Source organism: Limulus polyphemus, unplaced genomic scaffold (genome assembly GCF_000517525.1).
Source record: "Limulus polyphemus unplaced genomic scaffold, Limulus_polyphemus-2.1.2 Scaffold1383, whole genome shotgun sequence".
NCBI lineage: Eukaryota > Metazoa > Arthropoda > Merostomata > Xiphosura > Limulidae > Limulus > Limulus polyphemus.
In genome coordinates, this window is record NW_013666993.1 from 44,847 (window position 1) to 68,812 (window position 23,966).

At 33.6% G+C, this 23,966-nt stretch overlaps 1 protein-coding gene across 8 annotated transcripts in view; it reads left to right on the plus strand.

Annotated features, from left to right (window-relative positions):
• The window catches only part of LOC106463347 (organic cation transporter protein-like), a 45,675-nt gene that overhangs the window by 19,972 nt on the left and 1,737 nt on the right, over nucleotides 1–23,966 (plus strand). For 3 of the 8 annotated variants that reach the window (XM_022390820.1, XM_013923370.2, XM_022390821.1), the window contains exons 2-9: nucleotides 8,067–8,472; nucleotides 10,021–10,124; nucleotides 10,604–10,758; nucleotides 12,539–12,710; nucleotides 15,490–15,729; nucleotides 16,611–16,825; nucleotides 20,342–20,523; nucleotides 21,646–21,785. In XM_022390820.1, the coding sequence (XP_022246528.1) occupies nucleotides 8,080–8,472; nucleotides 10,021–10,124; nucleotides 10,604–10,758; nucleotides 12,539–12,710; nucleotides 15,490–15,729; nucleotides 16,611–16,825; nucleotides 20,342–20,523; nucleotides 21,646–21,785 (1,601 nt within the window). In that variant the 5' untranslated portion in view covers nucleotides 8,067–8,079. The remainder of the gene's footprint in view (nucleotides 1–8,066; nucleotides 8,473–10,020; nucleotides 10,125–10,603; nucleotides 10,759–12,538; nucleotides 12,711–15,489; nucleotides 15,730–16,610; nucleotides 16,826–20,341; nucleotides 20,524–21,645; nucleotides 21,786–23,966) is intronic. The other 5 variants (XM_022390825.1, XM_022390824.1, XM_022390826.1 and 2 more) reach the window with 2 other exon arrangements.

Here is a 23,966-nt window from a genome sequence, read left to right on the forward strand (position 1 = left end):
AGCCATAAGTATGATTTTACCCCATGATACATGAAAGATTACGTTGGCTAATATGCATGATTGCCCAGGAACTTTTTACATTTGCTCCGAAACTCAACTTTTGTGCTTGGAAAACAAGGATTGTAAATCCATTTCAGCTTATTGGTTTGCCAATGATCATCGCAAGAATCAATAAAAGTTGAAACCAGTCATCAGGGTTCTAGGGTCTTATCTGTAAACCTCAGTTGTTCTTTCTGTGTTTATCTAGTGAATTACACAATGTGTGAATTGAAGACATGCTGGTGTGACTCTCTATTTAGAAAGAGTAATTACAGCAAGTTATTATATTAACGTCTCACTATCAAACATCGCACTATTACTTTCCATTAATACTTCCCTGTCTGATTTCTCACGGACTGTCTGATATATAATGTCACAATCTTCACCCTCATAATCTAATCCAAGATTGTATGATGCAGTACTCTCATCATCAAAGTCAACATTTGATTATTTTAGCAACCAGTTCTTCAGAGATTCATTAGACCTACAGCTTCAGCTTGTTGACTTGTTCAATGTAACTGCATGTGCTATGTGAATACTAAGGCTCATAGGTTACTTCATTTGGCTGTATAAACATAAAATATGCAATTAGGAACTGAATTGTGTATGTGCTACTTCCACCCCAAAGAATTGAAATTTTCCACTACTAATATCTTATTGTGACATCTTGTATATTGTACATTCAATTTTCCCAACTGCTGAAGTGCCAATTTATGTGCAATAACTATTCTAGATTGCAGACTTTTACATATTCTTTTTGAGCACAGTGGGACATTTGTGCTGTATAAAGGGCTATACATCAGACCCATCTGGCTCTGTACTTAGTGTCTAAACATCAGATTTCGAAAAACTGAATTTCTATTATTGTTCACTTGCATGACACACTATCATGGCATACAATAAGTACACATTCCAGTCAGTTTGTTCAGGATTTGCACACTTGTGATGTGTACATTTTCAACACTTGGCTATTAGAATTATTAAATCTCTCCAGGTGTTCCAAAACATGTTGTATATTATTTCTCTGCCACTGATGTGGCAGACAGCAATAAATTATTACAAGTGGATAAGCTTTGGTAATGTATTCATTGTCACACAGTATCAGTATTCATAAGCTAAGCTGTTAACATGTAATTCACTTAGGTGATTACACTCTTCATACCATTTTTATGTGACAAACCACTCTTATGCCACTATCAATGGCATCAGTATTGAAGATAAATGGACAATTTTGATGAAGATAACACAAAACTGTTGCCTTGATCAAATCATACTTTGGGGCCTGATATGTTTACATATATTTTTTTGTCCATCTAGGCTGTGTACAAATCTTAGCCAGTGGAGACAGAAGTGTGGCTATAGTTGAGAAACTGGCCACAAATTGTCAATAATATTATGCAAGTCGTAGAAAGTTGCAAATTTTTCACGTGTTTTCAGACAGGGGCCATTCCTTAACATATTTAATCTTTGAAAAATCAATGAATATTGCCCCTGCCTACTATGTGTCCAAACACTCTACTTCTATACACATTAACACAAAGACTTTTCTATTTTAAAGTGAAGCCTAATCTTTCAAAAACATTAGTGCTTTCAACAAGTAGACCTGTGTTCTTCATGGGTAAAAGAAGAATGGACGATTTTGATAAATAGAATTCTCTTCATAGATAAGGATAAAATGGAAGAGTGATCTCAGATGCTTGGGTAGCAATATATTGAATTTTAGATGAAATACAGTTGCAGGTACATCATCTACATAGCTTTTTTGTACAATGTTTGTTTCCATTACGGTCATTCCAGCTGGAGACAGATTCCAATAATTACATAGTAGTACTGGCATAAAATCAATACATATACAAGTTACCATTTGAGCAAATACAGCCTTATTCCTGCGTATTTCATGCACTAGTTCTATTACCGCAGTAGGTGTTCCATGGGATGCTACAGACATAGACTAGTAGATTGTCAACACCTACATCCTTTTTCTTATCTTGCATATGCACTTTTTACGTTTATTGAAATTGGCACTAGGTTAGATTTATGCAGAAATGCAGTTTACCATTTGCCCAAGTAAATTGGTTGACAGTGTCTGCCATAGATTTTTTCTTGAGATTTCATTTTCTGAGCTAAGATAAGAGGATCTGCTTTCATTCACCAAGTGACACTTCAAATCCAAAATTGGAGAACACTTCTCAACTGAAATTGAACTTCTCATCATTTTACAGAATGAAGTACATATTAATTGGCTAGTTGATTTCACTCAGAGAACTTGCTACACAGGAAGGTCAGGCACGTTTTTTCTTTCCCTTCTATCCATAAGGCCCCCCAGTGGCATAGCGGTATGTCTGCGGACTTACAACGCTAGAAACCGGGTTTCGATACCCGTGGTGGGCAGAGCACAGATAGTCCTTGTGTAGCTTTGTGCATAATTAAAAACAAACAAACAAACTATCCATAAGAAATAAACCTCCCGTTATCATAATAAAATACAGCCAACATATAGTTATCCTATCCACCCATTAAACCTCTAAGTGGAAACTCACGTCTGCCTCTTTTCAAGCTAGTGGCAAGACCCAACTCAGGCTCTGTTAGTGTCAATTATCTGTACCACCTGCGGCTATTGCTTGTGTAAACTTGCTGTATTTGCTGTGTTCTTGGACATTCTGGAAGTTGTATCCATCTATCCTGTTCAACAACAGAAAATCCAGTGACATTCGAAACAACAGTTAAAATACAGACTTGTTCTTTCATACTCTAGGTATCTTCTAATGTCCGCACTAGTGGCCAGCATGACAAATGGGCCTGGAAAGCATTGTTGTGCCACAGAAACCATAGTTGTTTCATTGTGAAACCTTATGGCATTTGTCGTAATAAAGCTGTATCTACATAATTTTGACAAATCTTGATTGCTGTTGCCAACCTTGATGTTGTTGTGTATCAAAACAAGCCATAGTATCGACTTCTGTTGGTCGCTTCTTCATTTCCAGCTTCCAGGTTAATATAACCATCTTAAACCATGTCATTGCAGAAATAGCCTCAGTTAGAAACAAAATGTTCTTGAAACCTGTGTGGTGCTGCCTGGGTTTACTCTTAGCCTTTACACAAATTTGTCCACGAGGAATTCCTCACAATTCATGAATCACGTGTTCAGGAAAACCTCCTTATGCATACGTTTTCATGGTTTCGTCCCTTTGAGCTTTGAACTTATTCATAGGCGTCACTTCTTTCTACATAGGATTGGATCCGCATTGTATCTCAGTGATGTCTTAATCCCAGTATTAAAGCTACTTATTACCAAAGTGCCCCACGTGTTGAGTGCTTAACCATCTAGATTCAACTTTAGATGTGACATAATATGACTCCAGTCCAACTATTCCAGGAGAAAATCTATTTGAGGAATGGATCCAGATACTTCTTTGCATTTCTTTAAACACTGTTAATTGATATGTGGTATTCAGACATACTGATGTCTGTCAGAAATTCATACTTATCTACAATATGGCAGGCTCTGGAAATATTATATAGAGAATAAAATTAACAGAGGAAGCAAAGGAATATCAATCAAAGATAGGTGTAGGAATGAACAAAATCTTTATTCACAAATCACAAAATATTACTTGGGTTTTATCTATATTATTAAGGTTTCATATTTGTTTTTGAAATCTCTGATTAGTGGATCTGGGGAAAAGCACGTCTACACACAAGACAAAGACAGGAATCATAGTAATAATAGTACTGGGCTGTTAGGTCATACCAAGGTCCTAGTAGAGTATCCCATAACGTTTAGATTACCCACATGAGTTATAATTCCCATTATACATATTTAATGGAAATAAACTCCCAACGCAGATTATTCTCTATACCATCCTTCAAAATGAGTATGACCTCACTCCAGGAGAGCATGACAGAAAAATAGAGCCACATGTTAATCCCTGTATTAATTTGATCAAGCGTTTGTTTATATCAAAACATGTAGTTAAATCGCCTAAGTATTTTCACAACACCCAGGTGTTCAGATTACACACGAAGGTTTGAAAAGGGATTTGGTGTAAAACACCCATTTGTTTCTCAAATCATTTGCTTGATTATATAAAATCTCTAACTTTCACGTTACTTGCTCATTTATATCATACCGTCAATGGTGAAATTATCCTTTTTTACACAGCAGAGCTTGAATTTGACGATAAATAGGCTATAGCCTATAGTGAAATCATGCCGTTGGCTCATTGCTTTCATTTTCACAATTTAGCATTTGATTTCATAAATTATAACACAGCCAAACTAAAATATTTCGTAAATCTTTCATGCCTAGCTAGTTGATTAACGTCATTTATATGACCACTTATTATGTATGATATGGTAAGTACTATAGACAATAATATCGCTTATATTTTGTTAATTTCTACATTAAGTTAAGAATAACTCTACATGTTCTATTTTAGCAGTGTTACTGCCTTCTAGGATACGCAGTAATCTATTCACAGTTTGTAAGCTGTAGAATATACTTGATTAGTTGGGCGGGTGTGGCCTGAAGATTAACGTACTAGACTGTGAATCCGAGGGTCAGAGGTTTTCGTCCCGTTACCGTAAAATCGCACTCCGCACTTTGAAGCTGTTCGTGCGTTGTAAAAGTGTCGATCCAATCCCACTATTCAATTTGGGGTGCCCAATAGTTGGCCGTGAGTAATTTTGACTAGCTGCTTTCTCTACAGTCTGCAGGTTCCAAGTTAGTGACGGCGCAGATAGCCCTTGCATAGTATAGCGCGAATGTCCGAAGCAAACAAACATATTTGTCAGTTTTTTTTTCAATAATAGTATGGTCAGTTAGTGCAACAAATAATATGTTGTTATTTTCACTTTAGAAAATACTTTATGGTCATTTGGTGGAATTATGATCACTTGTTGTTACATTTTGAGGTAAGATTTGTAGCAATCCTGCATTAACGTATTCATATAAATAACCTTTGATATTATTATTCTATGGATAATAACTTGAATATTTTGAATAACTTGATTGGATATAACTTTGATTTCTGTAATTCGAAAGCTACGCGTAAATGGATATTTTAGAACAAAGGTTTAACTTTTTTTATAGGTTTTCTTTTCAAGACATTTTTGTAATATTGCTATTTAAATTGAACATACAGACATTGGCAAAGTCCAACATGTCGTTGTTTACATTTTAGCTTGTATGAGTCAGAACTTTCGTTTCATTCATATGTTAATAGTGTATCTAACTCGTTTGAAACGAAACGTTTGTTTGTCGACCCGAAAAGCATTTTTTTTTTTACTTCAATGTGCTGTGAAACAAAACAAAACATCACGAATATCTATAACGTCTCATATAATAATATCGCAGGAAGTTAACACTGTGACTTGATGAAAGTGTGCAACTGCAAAAACTTATAAAATAACACTTATCAAAGGCATGGTTCTTTATATGGCTACGAAACCTGTATTACACATAAGAAATACCTAAATGCTAGTAAAAGCATATGGATTAAGACTTGATAAATACGTGGGCATTTGTAAGGTTATGAATCCAGTATCACAGATGGATAACACAGGTCTAGAATGTACAAAGAGAACGTTCGTTTAATAATTAACGCAGAACAAGGCTGTTACTTTTTAAATTACTGTTTTTTTATATATACAATCAGAAAACTCTTTGAAGCTTATTTTTGAATTTCTGTATTATTATATATGCGAGTTTGAAAGTCTTTTATATATTTTCGAAATATCAGAACATAGAATTTAATATCCTTTAGGTCTACATTTCATTTCAAAGTAAACTCCCGAGGTGAGACATGCCATACATACAAGTAAAACGATTTGACAGTTTGAACACTAAATAATTAAATCCAGCTTCTTACATAACCATATCAATGTTGAAACGCTTACTCAGTTCACGCATAAAACAATTAATACAAACCTTATTAAAATCGTTGTTTTAGAATTTATTGCTAAATCGTAAAACTGGTCATCTAAGTAGACAAGCATATACGACTGTGACAAACGTAGACATGCAATAAGCTCAGAAATGAAAATTTTCATCCATTGTAAACGAATGTAATAAAATAAAGAAAAAACAAATATGGCAACAACTATGTTAGAAACGTTTGTTGTGTCATTGTCAGACAACTAGTAATATCTCTATGTTTTTTATCTTTCTTCTTTCATACTTATTTTTAAGCTGTATGTTTTTGTCTTGGAAAAAAATCGAAATAGAAAGAAATCGTAAGATTCATCAAAGATAAGATATTTAGCTGACGCGTACATAAAATATAGGTATGTATCTTGATTTATCCTTGCAATACGCAATTATTTGTTTTGTGGCCATATTCATCAGATGACAACGCTTTTTATGGTGTGTAAAAATATCGAAGTTTAGCTTTGCTGAGTATAGCTTACTTCTTCTGTTATTAAATTGTAATATTTCAATAAGAAACCAAAGATCCACCAGGTGGCACTATAATACATTGTTACGATTGAACTTTACATTGCGTACAACGAATAAATGGTTTTGCCTAAATGTTTCATTTCGTGAAAATAAAATGTTTGTAACATGCTAAAATATTTCTTTATTTAAATTTTGCTTTCTGTAATTGGGTGATAAATGACACACTCAAATGAAAGTATGCCCGATCATGGTTCATGAAAAATCGTGCTCGTGCATAGTTAAATTGTCGTGTAAGATACGATAACAAAATGTTTTGTAGTAGCTAATCAAGCATTTTGATCCCAACACATCTTCAACATAAGAAACCTGCTATATTTTTTAAAAATAAAGTTCTGAAAACTAAATAAACGGTTATTTTGTTTTTTTAATATTTTCATTAGCAACTTATAAACCTATATTATGATATTTCATTATTGAATGAGGTCATGACTTACAGAAATGACGAGAGCTAGATGACAAGTCCTAGTTAGACTGGTTTATCTATTGACTATTGACAAGAACAAAAGTGGTTTAATTTACTAGGCTGGGTGTTACAGCCATAGAGCATCACAAACTTTTAGGTGTCAACTAAAACAGCAAGTTAAAGTACGTTTTGATAAGTAATGTATCATAGATATATGTATTACGAAGGTAAAGAAGAAACCAAACTGTTTGCTTCAGTGCAAAGCTACGTAATGCTGCGCTGTGTCCACCGGAGGGATCGAACCCTGATACTTAGCATATTGGATCCTCAATCCTAATCTTCAGCCATTGGAAGGACAAAACAAACAAATTGTATAAAAGACGAATCGAGAAAAAAGTAAACGAGGGTAATTCCTGTGTTTTCTACTGCGTTAACTAAGTTTTCAATAAACATGAACTGCGATAATAAATTTCTTATTGTTATCGATAGAGGGCCAACTATATAAGGAAACAGAACGTTTATGTACTCAAAAAACACAAAGTCGGTTTAAAGAAACACGTCTAGTTTTTTAACATTTTGTATTATCATTTATTCTGGAATTAGAGATTTTTGAAAAGTCTGCAGCGCTTAATACTTTATTAGTATTAGCTACTAATATGTCCCCTGACTTACAACGTTAAAATCCTGGGTTCTATTCCTTACTCTGTACAGTGTGAAGATAGACCATCGTGTAGCTTTGCATTAATAAAATAACGTCAACTTACTGATAGTTGCTGGGATGCAATGCTTTTTTACCTATTTTGATCAAAACAGGAATTTATCTTTTCAATAAGGTGAAAATCAGTTCAGGAAATAAATGTTAAAGTTGCTCACGTAGTAGTTTTTAAGGACAAGTTTTGTTGTCAACTCTCACAACGAACAGTTTCCCACTACTGAAGGAACTTGTGATGTATGTGGTCATAAAACATCACATTTGACATGAAGGTAAATAATGTATGATAATCTTATGAATAATCTTTTATAATTATGTAAACATTATCGTTATATCGAAAAGTGTCATATTCTGTTGTTGATTTAAACACGACTTTCTCTCCTTAGGTACTGACCAATCATCCATGTTCATTGTTTGATGGACGATATTACATTATTTTTTCCTCATTTATACAGCTAGTTAATCAAGATGGCCGAAGATGTCATAACACATTTAGTAGGTGATTTTGGGCCATGGCAGCGGCGTGTACTGTTCTTATCATGGCTTGTTGGATTTTCCGTGGCCTTCCACAACCTGGCCGTATCTTTTTTCATGCCCAACATAGACCATTGGTGCAGCAGACCACCATTCTTAAGTAACATTTCGTATGACCTTTGGAAAAACTTGACCATTCCGATAGAAGAAATTAGAGGCCAGGTTAGGTACAGCCAGTGTCAGATGTATGAGTTGGGTGATGAAGACAACTATCTTTTAAACTACCTCAACATGACGGAACTTCCAGCAACTGTAATAAATAGGAGCGTTTCTTGTGCCTCATGGGATTACGATAGGAGTCTCTACAAAGGGACCATTGTCGAAAAGGTCTGCCATAAATGTCTCTCGCACTTAAAGGCTACGAAACCTGTATCAACTTTTTTTTCATCAAAAGGTGGCGTAATTGATAACACCGTCTGTTGTAGTTAACTATATAGCAATTATATTATGAACAACTTTATAAACAGTCTTAGTATGAAACATTATAACACACGTGGTTCAAGGCTGCGGAATTTCTAACGATAAATATTGTGTTAATAACAATAAAGATTATCAGAAATAATTGTAGATTGTTGTAGAAATATATATATACAATAATTGATATACATAGAAAACTAAGTTTCATGTGAAAAATCGAAGGAAAATAAAAAGAAAGCGTAAAATGTTTTTATTTGATTTTGAAATTGTTTGAAACTTTTAATTTATTATTTGACTCCTATTTTGTCTATTCTTATTGTATCCAAAACAAAGTAAATGGTTTACATACGAATTGGCCACAGAAGTATATTTGTTAATGGTGACTGAATGTAAATAAATAAGTTCACACCTTTGATAATTGAAATATATATTTTTGAAAGAAAATTGATCGTAACCAGAGGTGGCCCTTAGCACCAGCGTATTTTATTGATTTCTTGCTTGTTGCTAAGGGAAATTAGAATTACTTTGGTAAGATATAGTTACTCACGTGTTATATTAGTATGAAACTGATAAGCATACATACTGGAAAATGTATAGAGTCATGAGTTGCATTGGGTTTAGTAAAATAAAACATAATCATCTAAAAATCTGTTTATGTGGTTCTAGAATTGAGAGTATAGCCTTCCCTTTTCAAATAATTGAATAAAAATAATAGCATAACTTATTCGCATCTTGTTGGACGAATTATTATATAAATATTGTTTAATTAGCTATTGTTTCTAAGAATAAATTCTCTGTATAAAAGAAAAAGAAAGATGTCACAATGAATTTTCTCTGTATTATTCAACTGATCAAATCTTAATCAGTAACGAAACACATATCTGGACCAGCTAAAAGCTGTATCTTCTTCATCCTAACTAGGTAGGTGGTAAGGGTTGGTATCCATTATGACTTTGAGAGAAAAAGTTTGGTAAAATATTTGTTTACGTATGCAATATTTTTAATTAAAAAGAGAATTTCAGACTGCTCAGCTTTCCGTTTAAATCTCGAAATAACTTGTAGTTAGCGACTACAGTAAAAATACGATACCATATGCCCGTAATGGTTGTAAAGTTACCATTAAATCTTGATTAATTTAGCTATTTTTCAAAGAATTTTCGTTTTCACGTGGCAAGTATTTTATTTGAAAGATAACTTTGCTTTAGTGCTCATGTTGGTATTTCGATATTCTACCACCAGGTGTACAAATGGTGCCTGCTGAAGGTTTGTACGCACTTCGGATAAGGTTATAAGGAAACTTTTCAAATGAACTTGTTTCTTTCGACTGTCGATTTAGTTGTTTTTACATTTATATGTTTGACATACAGAAATTTTCATTTAGTGAAAACTACAAATAATGGTAGTTATTTCAAGATCAATTTGAATAAATATATGTTTGTTTCTCATCGTTTTACTAAGTGGAATCTTGTGTGTGAAAGAGAAGCACTTCGAAGTTTAATGCAGACAAGTTACATGGTTGGATTTCTGGTGGGATCGATTGTGTTTGGAACAATATCCGACAGGTAAAATACTTAATCTTTATCGATCTGAAAGTTTTTCCTATATTAAACTGATGAGGTGGCTTCTTAAATTGCTATAACGTCCATAAATCTGGAAGTCATTAAGTTTTGATATTGGAATAATATTGTTTTGTATAATTAATTCAATTGTTTACATGATAATCAGAATGATACAAACTAGTGTAGAACATTTCTTTGATTATTAAGTTTATTAACTCATTCTTATAACAGTTAAATTGTGATAAAAGTAATCACATAACAATAAAAAGTGCAAATGAGTGTAAGATAAGCCTACAATGACATACAATTGTAAAGTACTGCAATAAACTGTATAATTATTAATTTATTAAACAACCGCGTTTCTTGAAAAAAACGCTAATTGAGAGATGTCTTTAAATGTTGACATCTAGCATTGTTATATTGTATAATATCTCTGTCATTTGTTATAAAATTGAATCAGTTTTGCTGTTGTTTTCTCGAAGGTTTGGAAGAAGAACCACTGCTTTATTGTCGATCCTTATAAGTATCATTGCTGGTATTAGTGCAGCCTTAAGTCCGTATTACTGGCTCTTTCTCCTCATGAGGTTTATAGTGGCGCTTGGTGTGGCTGGCTTAGCCAATTCTGGCTTTGTTTTAGGTTAGTAAAAGTTTTAGAGTTTTCTTAAAATCTAGTATTCGTGTAGTACATAAAGTAGTGTGTACTATTGCTGAAATATTAAATTACAAAACGCTTGAAGGATGTATAAACAAAACAAAACACTTGAACGCCTAAAAAAATAATAACAACATAGCTGAACTGCTGACAGGTTTACTGATATATAAAGCATAAATATTTACCTCACACATGTTAATTAGTTTCTCGTAGCCTTCGCGCAATATTAGCATAGTAAAGATGTAAAAAAATTCAAGGATTTTAATATATATATACTAATGTTTATATTAAACATTAAATTTACTAGTGGGAAGTCAATTACTCTGAGGCCAACTTAAAACGAAGTTTTAAATATTAAATTGTGCAATTACTTATCATGGCCTAATTATCATTAACCTCTGATCAAAGCAAGCTACCTACGTAGATCAGAATTAAAAATAAACCTAGAAATTAAAATAGCTAATTTATTGCACCAGTCTCGGTAGTGGTAGGAAATATCATAGAACTTATGATTAGAATGGAGTGATTCGTCTTTCATAGTTTAACATTCAACATGTCCTTTAGTATAATATATATATATATATAACCCAAAACCTAGTATTCAACCTAAAATTTCTCAAGTTCTTTGAAACTGTTGGAGAAAGCTTTTCATGTAAGTAAACTGAAGCTCAACACTGTAGGCCCCCCCCCCCCCAGTGTGTGTCTGCGGACTTACAACGCTAGAATCCGGGTTTCGATACCCGTGGTGAGCAGAGCACAGATAGCTCATTGTGTAGTTTTGTGCTTAACTTCAAACGAACAAACAAACAACATTGTAGATATAGATATTATCATAACTAATACTGAAAACAGTAATAGTTTTATCATTACTTAGGAACTGGTTTTTAAGAGAGGTTTTATTGCTGTTTTCTTAACAGGTTTGTTTGGTTATAATTAGAATTGCTTTGTAACATACAACAATACATTTTACATATTTAAGAGTATTTTACAATACAAGTACAAGTTATCAATATTGAACTGTTATGGAGACTTGTACAGATACTTGTTGTTCTAATCGAATTATGTTTCCTATTAGCGTCAGTATGAATTCAACATTTACATAATGCGATGAGTAGACTATATGTTAAATTTTAATATCAGTGATGCATTTCAATAGTACATTGTCAGGAATTATTTGTATAATTTCACGAAATGTTTTGTTTGTATTATCTGTGGGCGTTTTCTTTAATAAAGTTCTTCGCCGCTTTAATAACGAATGGAACCGGTGAACTTGAAATTATTATTGTTATATTTTTATTTTGGACCGTCGTAAGATTAGATAAGGAACATTGCTTTTGTAACGTCGTAATCCCTGACCAAGATACTTTATATCAGCTTTGGAAGACAAAAATATCGTTTACAAATGGAAGCAATAATTTGTAATTTTAGAATATTTATAACAATACTTGCAATGCATTATAAACTTTGCTGATGCTATTGTAGTAACCAGAAGTTTATTACTGCTCACACAATTATAGCTAGTAAAAAACTCGTAAAATTGTTAATATTTTACTACAGTGAAGGCTGATAGCAGGTAGTTGGGCAGTGGAGTGAGGTGGTATCTGTTATATTAGTTAAACGTAATCAATTTACACAAAGTGACAACGCTTGTTAAAAAAAACCAACAACAACAACATACAATATGTGAAAATGATTACACACTGTCAAGTAAACGAAAAAAATCTCAAACATTAACCACTGTTGAAATATGAATCTTATTTTCCAGTGATAGAAGTGTGTGGGCCCACAAAGAGATCTACTGTGGCTGTAATTAAAGAGCTAGGATTTGCTGTGGGGCTGATGGTTTTGGCTGGACTTGCTTACCTGTGGCGTGATTGGTTCCCGCTTCAACTGACCATATCTATTTTTCCCCTGATCACGTTTGTTCTTTATTATTGGTCAGTATCATACCTTCACGTTGTTTGAATGTGTAGGTGGAGAGGCTCTTAGTTGCACAGAAATATTTTGAGTTTTTCTTATTAGCTGAGTTCATTTTTCTTACTTATGATGTGACTTGGCAATGGCCTGGTAATTAGAGCGCTCGACTCACAAACTGCACCGAAAATGCTCGCCCTTTTAGCCATGGGAGCATTTTAATATGACGGTCAATTCGATTAGAGTAGCTAAGAGTTGGCGGTTAGTGATGTTAATTAACTGCCTTCCTTCAAATGTATCCTTTCTAAATCAGGAACAGCTGGTCAGATGGCAATTGAGTAGTTTTGCGCGAAATTCAACAAACAAAATCATATACATTGTGACAGGCTAGAAAAGAAAACTTGTGGTTTTGTTATTTTTTAGACAATAATTTTTTACATGTATATGATGTATTGTCGTTGTTTTTAAAATAGATGTTATATGACGATTGAGACGGATCTTTAGTTTGTTGCAGTTATAAAAAGAAGAAACCACTTGGTGCTATAATATAGATCTATGGATTACTAGGCTCTAGTAGAAAATAGTATATTACAATTTTAAAATTTAAAATTCACGGTGTATCGTTTATGGGGACTACTTATTTTGCTCAGACTGCCTTCTTTTCATAAGTCTGTGCCGTTTTTAAGACTTTGTAATTACAGTCGTGATGCGTATAAGGCGTGTTAGCAAGATGATATTATGTGAATGCTTGGCTTTCTTGTTTTAGATAACATTAAATTTGTGATTCTCAGATTTGAACCTAAGCCAAACGTACAGCTACGAATTTGCAAGGAATTAGTTACTAGTAGGAATAGTTTTTAAACAATAAATTCAATTCAAACCGAAATATTTGGCTTTTTTATCTGTTTAAATTCTGTTATTTGGTGTTACGCATAATTGAATTATTATTCTTAAGCCTTCCTTGTAATAGATTTTGGAGCCAGCAACCGAAAAAAGAACACAAAATTGATGAAAGGTCATTCCAGAACAACGGAAAAGTCAACACTTTTCAGTACACTGACTTAACCTAGATAACTCAATCTTTATGTAATTATTCTGCTTAAGTGGACTTAATCGTATGTAAGAGTCACAGGAAAAATGTGGACACAACACCTTGATTACGATGAGGGTTTACATTTTAATAAAATACATCAATTTATAAGAACAGATATGGGCTGAAATGTTTACACTATAACCGGCCATGGCCTACAGTGATGAGACGTTTGTAGATCCATGATTTTCAAAAGTAGAACGTTACCAAATGAAGTCAATATTGTATGATTTAATAATAATAATAATCACAAGGTATTGTCAAAAAACCTTGTTCAATCCATAAATAACTGTTGCAGGACATCATTCTTATAACCTTAAAATGGAAATTTTAATAACTTGTATAATCAAGGTGTGTTTACATCTAAACACATGTTGCAGTTTGTGTTTTAATACAATAATAACGTAAACAAGTCAGGATAAAATGTATAATTGACTACCTTCGCCTAGAATACTCACTGAATATTTATGTATAAACGTATTGCTACGATAAAATGGTTGCAATTAGCAGTTAATTATGAATGATTACGGATTTAATTATATAACTTTAAAATTATCAATACTCGCCTGATTTGGTTTGAATTTCGCGCAAAGCCACAAGAGGGCAATGTGCGCTAGCTGTCCCTAATTTAGCAGTGAAAGACTAGAGGGAAGGCAGCTAGTCATCATCACTCGCCGCCAACTCTTGTGCTACTCTTTTTATCAACGAATAGTGGGACTGACCGTCACATTATAACGCCCCCACGGCTGAAAGGTCGAGCATGTTTGGTCGCCCTTTCAGCCGTGGGGGACGGGGATTCGAAACCGCGACCTTCAGCTTGCGAGTCAAACGCCCAAACCACCTGGCTATGCGGGGCATACTCATTGTTGATATAAACTTACTGCTGCTTCTGTCTTTATGTGCGACGTAGGATTGCAAACAGACAGTTTTAACTTTCCTCTATGGATCTATTGTCTAGCTATTAATCATATAAATCATCTTAACTTACACATGCGTATTTTCCTAGATATTTTGTAATGAACGTTTTTCTACAATCCAAAAAAATACAACAAATTAAAAGGAACTGCGCTTTTTCATTTGATAATATGTTCTCAGTTGTCTGAAAAATATTTATAAAACAATTTTACACTCAGTCTATTAAGTCAATTACATATTTAGAGTCTACAATTTTCAGTTGCACCAGAGACGAAATTTAAGTATTCAGAGTACCTAACTGCAGATGACCAGCCTAAACCCCACCTCTGATAATGCTTTACATCTTCTCTGAACTCCGCCTAGTGTTGCAAATAGTTAAGTAAGAATTACGATTTCTTGATTCATAAAAAAAAGATACATATTTCTTACTTGCTTTAGAATTTGTAATTAATTGTAATAAAATTTTAATCACTTCCTTCTCTACTAATTTTATGTGGTTTTTGCCCTTCTGCAATATTTTTCAATGATTTGTTTGTTGTTTTAGTCTAATTCGTTCTAACAGAAGCAGTTTATTTTCCTAATGCTTTTTGATACTTTAAAAAAATTCCATCATCAACTATTTTCACATTGTTTTTAAATTTGCACGAGTTTGCACCCTTCTTTTTTATATTGGAACCTTCATACAAGTTTTTAACGTATTATATATATATGGTATATAGTTTACGAGTTAAAGCTGTGTGCTAACCTGGCAGTTGGCTCTTTCGAACTTCACAATTATCGAAATGTATATTCTATAGGTTTCTACCTGAATCTCCACGTTGGTTGTTAACCAGAAACAGGATAGCAGACGCAGAAAAAATACTCCACAAAGCAGCGCTGCTGAACAATACTTCTGCTCCCAATGTTTCTTCTGACCGACGGGAAATATTGAATAATCATAAACGTGCAGGCCCAGCAAACCTCATCGTTCACACAGTTGTAGATTTATTAAGAACACCGAACTTGCGTAAAATCTCATTGAATATGTTTTTCTGTTGGTAAGTGTATACTGTCGCGTAATCTGTTGAGTACACTACTGTTAGAACAATAACGGCGATACTTTCAGATTTCACAGCTAAATTTGTAATTCTATAAGAACAAGTCGTAGTCAACAAATTAGGTCTCAAAATCATACTACGAATCATAGGATTTGGGACTAAAGTGTAAGAGGGAGACAAAAATAAATTTAAGCAACGTTCGACTTCGTAATTTTGGATGTTGCATATTTTAGTTTTGAATATACAAAAAATATGTCAGGCAACATATTACATGACCATTTTATTTCTCACTACAGGTTTTTAGAATGAGGGCAATTGCTTACCTTTCGTAAATTTACCACTGCTGTGAATATATTACACTCTTTAAATGATTATTCTGTTCATAATGATTCACATCCACATACTTGAATCATGTTTGATAATAATACAGCTTATGAGAAAAACATGCCATGTTAAGATACGGTACGAAAAGAAGATTAAGACACGTCAGGAACTACGAAAAGATGTGCTGCTGACGACACAAACATCAAAATAGAGTGACAGTGTGATAATAGGTTTAAAAATAAGAAAAAAATGTATAATACTGGAGTAAAAAATTGAATAAAAACAATATACTTTGTCTAAAAAAGGAACACAAATGATGTCTTCTGGGTTTAAAACTCGAGTAAATATGTGTCACTGAGATCTAATACTAAATTAAAATATTACAAGTTTGGTATCAAAGAAGCAATAAAAGGTATGTCCATTAATTATACACACAAGTTAAGTTCGAAACTAAAGTAAAATATGATATTTAGCTATGAAACTAGAATGAAGCTACAATTAACATCTTTCATAGTTATGTTTCGTTTGAACGTAAAGATTTATTGTAATTTTTCTAGGTTTATCAACGCATTTGTTTATTATGGGTTGTCCTTGGGAGTTGTAGATTTGGACGGAAACCCTTATTTAAATGTCTTTATTTCTGGATTAATGGAAATACCTGCTTACGTCTTGACAATTTTTGTCCTTCACCAGTGGGGGCGGCAGTATCCTCTATGCTTTTTTATGGTAATTGGAGGAATCTCCTGTTCGATAATGCCTGCAGTACCACAAGGTATGTATAATAGTTTGATTTTTTGTTTAGCATGTCTGTTGAAAGTTTTAACTTGTAAATATTTTCATGAAGCTGTTTTAGTACCATTTTGATCTCTGTAACATTATATTCAAACTACCTAATTAAAGTATTCAAAATTCGGTAAACATGGGGGTCGGGTGGAGGTTCATTCTAGAAATGAAGATGGAAAATGTGAAGAAATCATCTAATCTCGATGAAATTTTGTTTGCTTATAGACTATCATAACTCAATTCTAAAATTTTAATTTTGATCAATTACTAGATGTAAGACCTCTTTGATGACGTTATCAATATGGTAACGTGAATAAATTTTGCCGATTTCAGTCAACTATTTGTGCATTGTTTGGTCGCCATATTTTCCCACTAGGTAGCCTATAATACATATAGCATATAATCTTCATTAGTTGAATACCTAACATAATCTCAGTCAGAGCATAACCCTCTTTGTAAGATTTTATTGTTTTGCAATTCAATAGCATGCTGAAGTATCAGGTTCTAAAATAGAACACATTTTACGAGTCTGTTCGTTGAACCCTAAAAACAGGGACTGTCGAAAAAAAATTTCCAATGCAACCGTCAAATAAAGTTTGTAGTTTTTAATATCAATGTTGCATTTGTCTGTTTGGTTTTCAAAATTATTTCAGTCAAGTGATCCAACAAGGACGTAAGAATCCTCGCGGTGTGGCTTTGCTTTAAAAAAACAAACAAAAAAAAACAACAAGAAGAAAAAACATCCTTGTTTCCAGTGGAGCTACGAAAACGAAAAACATTTCTGGCTTCTACAAACTTTTTTTTTATGATTTCGTTGTTTCGCCACCGTTATTTTGCCAAAATTTGACGTATTTCTTTCTACAGTCTTAAGACGATTCACGATTTTAGACTTATCAGGCAGAAAGCTAGTTTTCTATTTCAGGGTGTAAGAGAAATGTAAAGAAAAAAAAATAGCTAATTTATATACAAACTTTGGATATAAGATATAACACTTTTGGCTTCATCGAAACCAAATACAGCTTGGTACTTAGTTTTTTGGGTATTTTTAGGGTTCAATAACTAATAGCATGCTTTGTTCATTTAGCTTTGCAGTACTTTCGCGTTAGGTTTGACTGGTTCAGTTCAGTATTAAATTTGAAGCAAATAAATGCTTTTTTATTCACTAACCGTTTTAAATGAATATTGTTCATAATTTGTTAGTAAAAACTTTATTGTTAGCGAGGTACTGTTTATTTTTAAAGGGTTATTAACCAATGGTAAAGGATCTGCAACTGGTATCCAAACCCTTATTATTTCAACCAGAAAGGGCTTTTTAAGTCACAGACATTTCGACATAGCCTAAACGGTTTTTAAATATTTTGATCTGGATGAAACTTTCTTTTTTAGGTTTAAATTTTATTGGGCGAGTTAAAGTTAAAAATTAATAACTGAAACTTTGCATAATGAATTAATGTCCAACAACAAAGTTGACAAAGGAAACTAAGGGTAAAACATTTGCGCTAAGAAACTGAATCATTGTTATTAAATATAACTGATAAACTTTTTATACGAAGATTAAAAACGATTAAATGTTGTGATATAACAAAAAGTTCCTGTATATCAAGGCGCTTAGCATAAGAAAATTACATATTCGTATTACAAAGCTTTTCATTTGACAGATTAAATATGTTTAGCTTTAAAAAAATAGAACATTTTTGTCACTCGTTACAATAATTTTTAAATTTTATGAACTTAGGTTTTGAATTACGTTAGAGCTTTTCCTGCTGTGGACAGTTTTGGTGAAACTAAACTTTAGTATGAATTTTTTAATTACTTTCATCTTCTATTTTAGATTATAAATTTATTTCTGATAATGGAAAGTTTGATTTAATAGGTCTCTTAACCTCAAGAAAAAATCACACTCTTCACTCTGGAGCCGTGGGGTGTTATAAGACTGACTGTCAAATCACACTATTCGGTCTCACAAAAGTAGCTAAAAAGATGGCAGTAACTGACTTCTGTTTAATTTATCAGTACAAAATTTGAAACGCTATATGCGAATAGCCTCCGTGTCTAAAAATCTAAAAACAAACAAGCAACTAAAGCTCGTCACATGTAGGCGTAGAAAAATTCAATCCAAAATGAAAGTTTAGCGAATAGAAATAGAGTATGATTTAGCAAGATCTGTTGCACATTCTTTTTCCTTCATCTCGTACTGATGCAAATTGAATCGTATAACATACGAGTTCAGACTAAGTAATAAAACTAATACGGTGATCACTGTTACAGTCTTAAATAAGGCACATCCTTGCTAGTTATGAAACGATCAAAACTGTGGTTTTTGTAAAAAATGCCACGTTTTCTTTCTTATTTTAGCTTAGAAAGATGAGTAATTCATCTCGCGCAAAGAATAACCGAACTTTCTTATGGGAGGTGCTGCTGGAGATATCAATTTGGTCTTCAGTCACGTTTTCTTTAGCATAATTGCAGCGTACAGGTTTAGAAATGTCTGGAAGATATCATCTCCCTACTTTCATTTATGGGACAGCCATATGACATGCTTGGAAAATTCAATCTCGAAGAATGCCAGATTATGACTTCTATATAATTCTTATTCAGAATTTCTCCTGGTAAAATCTCTCGGCATTTTCGGAGAAGTGCTGCCCAACGTCTTGTGTTCTAGTCAGATTTAACTTGTGTTATAAGTAAATAGAGAGTATTTTCAGCTTTTTTTTTTACACTGTGGTTTTTTTGAATCCATTCTATTCTGAATCTTAATTCTAAGTAGAATTGAGAAGGGGTACTCAAAAACCCTGGTACTTGTCGAGTTTTAAATTCCCCGACCTGGGTTTCTTTTTGCCGCCTGGTTATCAATTATTAACTTGAGAATTTAAAGAAAATGTAGCAAATATGATGACAATGCAGTTGTAAAAAAGGATCTCAGGTTGCTCTACCCAGCTGGTTATTGTTTGAATTTTCTGATGTAAAGTCATATGTTCTCTTAAGCATGTCATTAAAATAGTTGAAATTTTTAGTGGACAGTCACGACAAACTAACATGATTTTAGATTTTATTTGTAAAATTTTCAGTTTTAACTTTGAAAAAGGTAAAACTCAAATAATTTATAATGACACACAATAGTAAACTATGTATTAAAAATAAGTCTGCCAACAAATCAAATACAGAAGTTTTTAAATGTTGCTTTGTGTTAAAAAATATTGATGACAATTATACATTTTAACAACATAATAATTGTTGCTATAATAGGGTTTCTTCGCGATCCAAGGAAGTTTCTGTAGTTTAGTTTCTTATTCTACGGTTGGGAAATGTAAGTAATAGGAGTATATAAATTACAATGAAACGTTATAAACAACGTAGATTCGCTTATATCCTTGGTTTGGAAATATTTAAAGGTTTTAATAAAGATATCCTGGAAAGATTCTTTTACAAAAGTTAAGCCTTACGGCTTCTAAATGATAATACTGAATATATTTTATTGTGACTAAGTTTTCTTGATATTTTTCAGATATGGATGTTGTGAAGGTCGTCTTGGCGATGTTTGGAAAGTTTTGTATTACATCTTCTTTTGAAATCGTTTACATCTACGGGGCGGAACTCTATCCTACAACCATCAGGAACATGGGAATTGGGTGCTCCTGTATGTGTGCTAGAGTTGGTTCGGCTGTGGCTCCATTAGTGCGTTACCTGGTAAATGGAAATTTAAAATTTCCGAACTTTATGCTCACCATACCACACTAAATGTAGCGAATTAAGTGCTGGAAATGTTTCGGAACGTTCAGTTTGACGTATTAACATATGCATTTCCAAAACAAAAAACAAAAAAAAACTAACGGATACAAAACTCTCCACAGTGGTTAAATGTATGTTCATTACTATATTTAGATATCGAAATTTAATAGGGCAGATCAATGGACTAACGAATAAAAGACTAACAGAATTAAAAAAGGACAAAAAGAAAAAATATAGAAATAAAAGTAAATATTTTTTATAAAACTTTTGAAAAATTAAGAGTAATGAACGTATGAAACAGTTTATTAAAACAGTTGAACATAATTTAACGATGTAAGAGTCAAATTTTAAAAACGAAAGCAAATGTAATGTATTAAGGAATCATTGAAACGAATCTTCTATTTTATTCTTTAGAGTCCAAGTTCTACAAAGTGTTTCTAATTTTTACAGTAACTTAGTATTTTTGAGACCTCGAATGAAAGCACTATACGGCATTATCTAACTTGTGACGTCTTACATATAGTAACGTTAAAACTGTTATTTATAATTCAATAATTTTTTTCAAATTTATCACATACATTACACTAAGTATAGGAAAACCAGAAGTTATAGCTTTCTATATACACAAATTATTCTTAGGAAAGTATTGACTAAAAACGTCTTATTGGTAGTGACAGTCATTATATTGTTAACCATTTGGTAAAAGCGTCCACATACTTTAGTAACTACAGTCAAAATATTTTAGATAGATATGAAAGTGAGAAACGGTTTTTAGTTCATTTTGTTATATACAAATTGTCGAATATATTCCACGTTCCCATATTACTCTCATCAAACAATATACACCTTGAAATTTTTAATATGATTTTAGATTTGATTTCAAACACGTATAAAGGAGAAAAATAACGGTGTTATAGCCACTTTTAACACATCTTATTTTTGAATCCAGATTGAGAGGTGTGAATTCAATGGTGTGCGTGTAACTGTTGACAGATATAACATTTTACAATTTTGATATCTAGTTTTTTCTTTCGTTATTGCTTCAATGGTTATTAGTGCTATTTTTTCCAACTCTAATAGGGAGTTGTCTTAGATCCTAACGTGCCTCCAGCTGTCTATGGCAGCTTAGCTGTAACATCGGGCTTATTAGTATTGTTGCTACCTGAAACTAAAAATCGTTCACTACCAGAAACGTTGGAAGACGGAGAAAATTTTGGAAGGTAAGTTCTTTGAATACAAGCTGAAATTATTATAAAGTCCATACTCTTAAGTGGCATCTTCCATATCTTACTCTTTTATTTCCTAGTGTGTTATTTCTTTCTTCTTACAAAACTGCCACTTCCTCGATGAGTCAGCGGTAAGGTTACGGACTTACAACGTTAAAATCCGGTGTTAGATTCTCACAGTGGACACGGTACATATTGCTCATTGTGCAGCTTTGCGTTTGAAAACAATAACAGCGTCTTACAAAGTCTAATAAACCCACATTTAAATATTCTTTATGAAAGCAACAAAACAAAAATTAAGGATAAAAATTTAATTAATCAAATTAGGGTTATAAACATACTTACTGGAAGAACCACAATGCTGAGGATGTAGTATTCTTAGGTCCACTAATTGCTTTACAGCGAAGAATAGTAATCGCAGGTAATGGGAGGAACAGCAGAAAGTGTTATGCGAAATTATATTTAAATTCCTGATTATGACTTAGTTGAAGAAAGAGACCAAACACAATGTAAAACAAAGTGAAAAGTAATCTTTATTTACAACTAAAGCCGTCAAGTGCACAAAAACACAAGACAGGGAGCTATCGATTTGGTGACAGATCTGGTCAAAATCTTAAAGAATTCTGAAGAAGTTCTACTTGAGACAGAGAATGTACAATGACTAAATACAAAACGTGTCATTTCTCCCAGAGCGTATATACTATTCAAGTCAAGTGTGTTTATTCCATTAACAAAAATAGAGAGGAAAAGCCTACAGATGTCACAAAAATACACTTCACACTTAAAATCGCTTCGGAAACTATTTAGTATTTCTAAAAGCTATAAAGTGAAAATAAAGATGAATAAATAACTATATGGGATCACACAATACCTGCTATATCCAGTGTCGACGAGGCTTTTCGCGCAATACTAGGGCTCATCAAGCCGGCCGGAATACGACAGACACAGCTCGTTCGTTTCTGGCAGTTATTTTGATTTAAAATATAATTATTTCCGAAGAAATAATTACTAATCAGGGGTGCTCGAAGATTAAGCAATCCTCCTTCACCCCGCGCGTAGCCTAGGAATATGTGCTTAAATTGAGAAACAGGAAATTAATGCAGACAAGCTATGTAAATTTTAAAAGGTAGACGTAAAAGTAGAAAGTGAAGAGCAGAGTAAACTAAACTAAACGGCCGATATAGGATAGATGGTCCATCAGGGCGGCGGGGATCTACAGATCCTATGTCACGAATTTAATGTTGGGGGAAACGGGACTACCCCGAGAAAACCCACTTTCACTGGTAACGACCAGTCCGTACCAGTGCTCGATTAGCGAGAAGAAGTAAGTAGGGTAAGCAAAGTGAAGTCCGGTGCTGGGGTTGATTAACTTTTGAATGAGTTGGGGATTCTCCTGATGTTCACCATGGTTTTATTGGGGTACAGGTTCCGGTTACGGGATAGTTTTAAAGGCGTGAAGTCCTTGGTGTCGCTGGTGAATGGGCGGAGGGCACAGAAAGGTTCATCGGATAGGTAGAGGTCGGGGGAGGTGTCAGTTACTAGAGCGTTTGGTGAGATTGACGACGATGATGTAGAAAGTGGCACGGAGCTGAGAGGTGGGTTGCTGGTTTGTTGATATGCGTCGTTGGTTACTGGAAAGACTTGCGGCTGGGTCTGGGTGCCTTTTTTTTTTCTCCTTGTAGTGGTGGCTTGGGTTGACATGTCTTGTGATTCAGGAGTGGGTGAAGTTTGAGTAGCCTGGTCAATTGTAATAGGATGGGCGGTCGAGTACTGATTGGCGGTGGTTTTCTTTTGGGTGTTGTGAAACGTGGGCTTAGGGGGTGGTTTAGGAAAGGTAAGGGTGGGTGAGGCTTACAGTGTGTTTTGTTCTGCTTTGAAGTGATGGTAATCAAGATAGCAGCCGTGGGTGAGGATGGAGTCTGCGGTTATATTGGAAGTTGTGACAACTTTCAGGAAAGTGGAGGGTGAACCTGTTTTCTTTGATGGGATACGGTGGACTGCGTGGATCGTATAGTTGGTTGTAGTTTCGAGGGCTTGATGAATTTCCTTTGGCGTAAAGGATAAATGGACGTTTCTGAGAAATATTGTGTGGAGACTGGGATTGCTTTTAGGGGGTTGGCAAGTGACGGGAGGGTTTGAAGACCAAGGTTGGCGAAGGCAGCGGAAGTCTTCGAG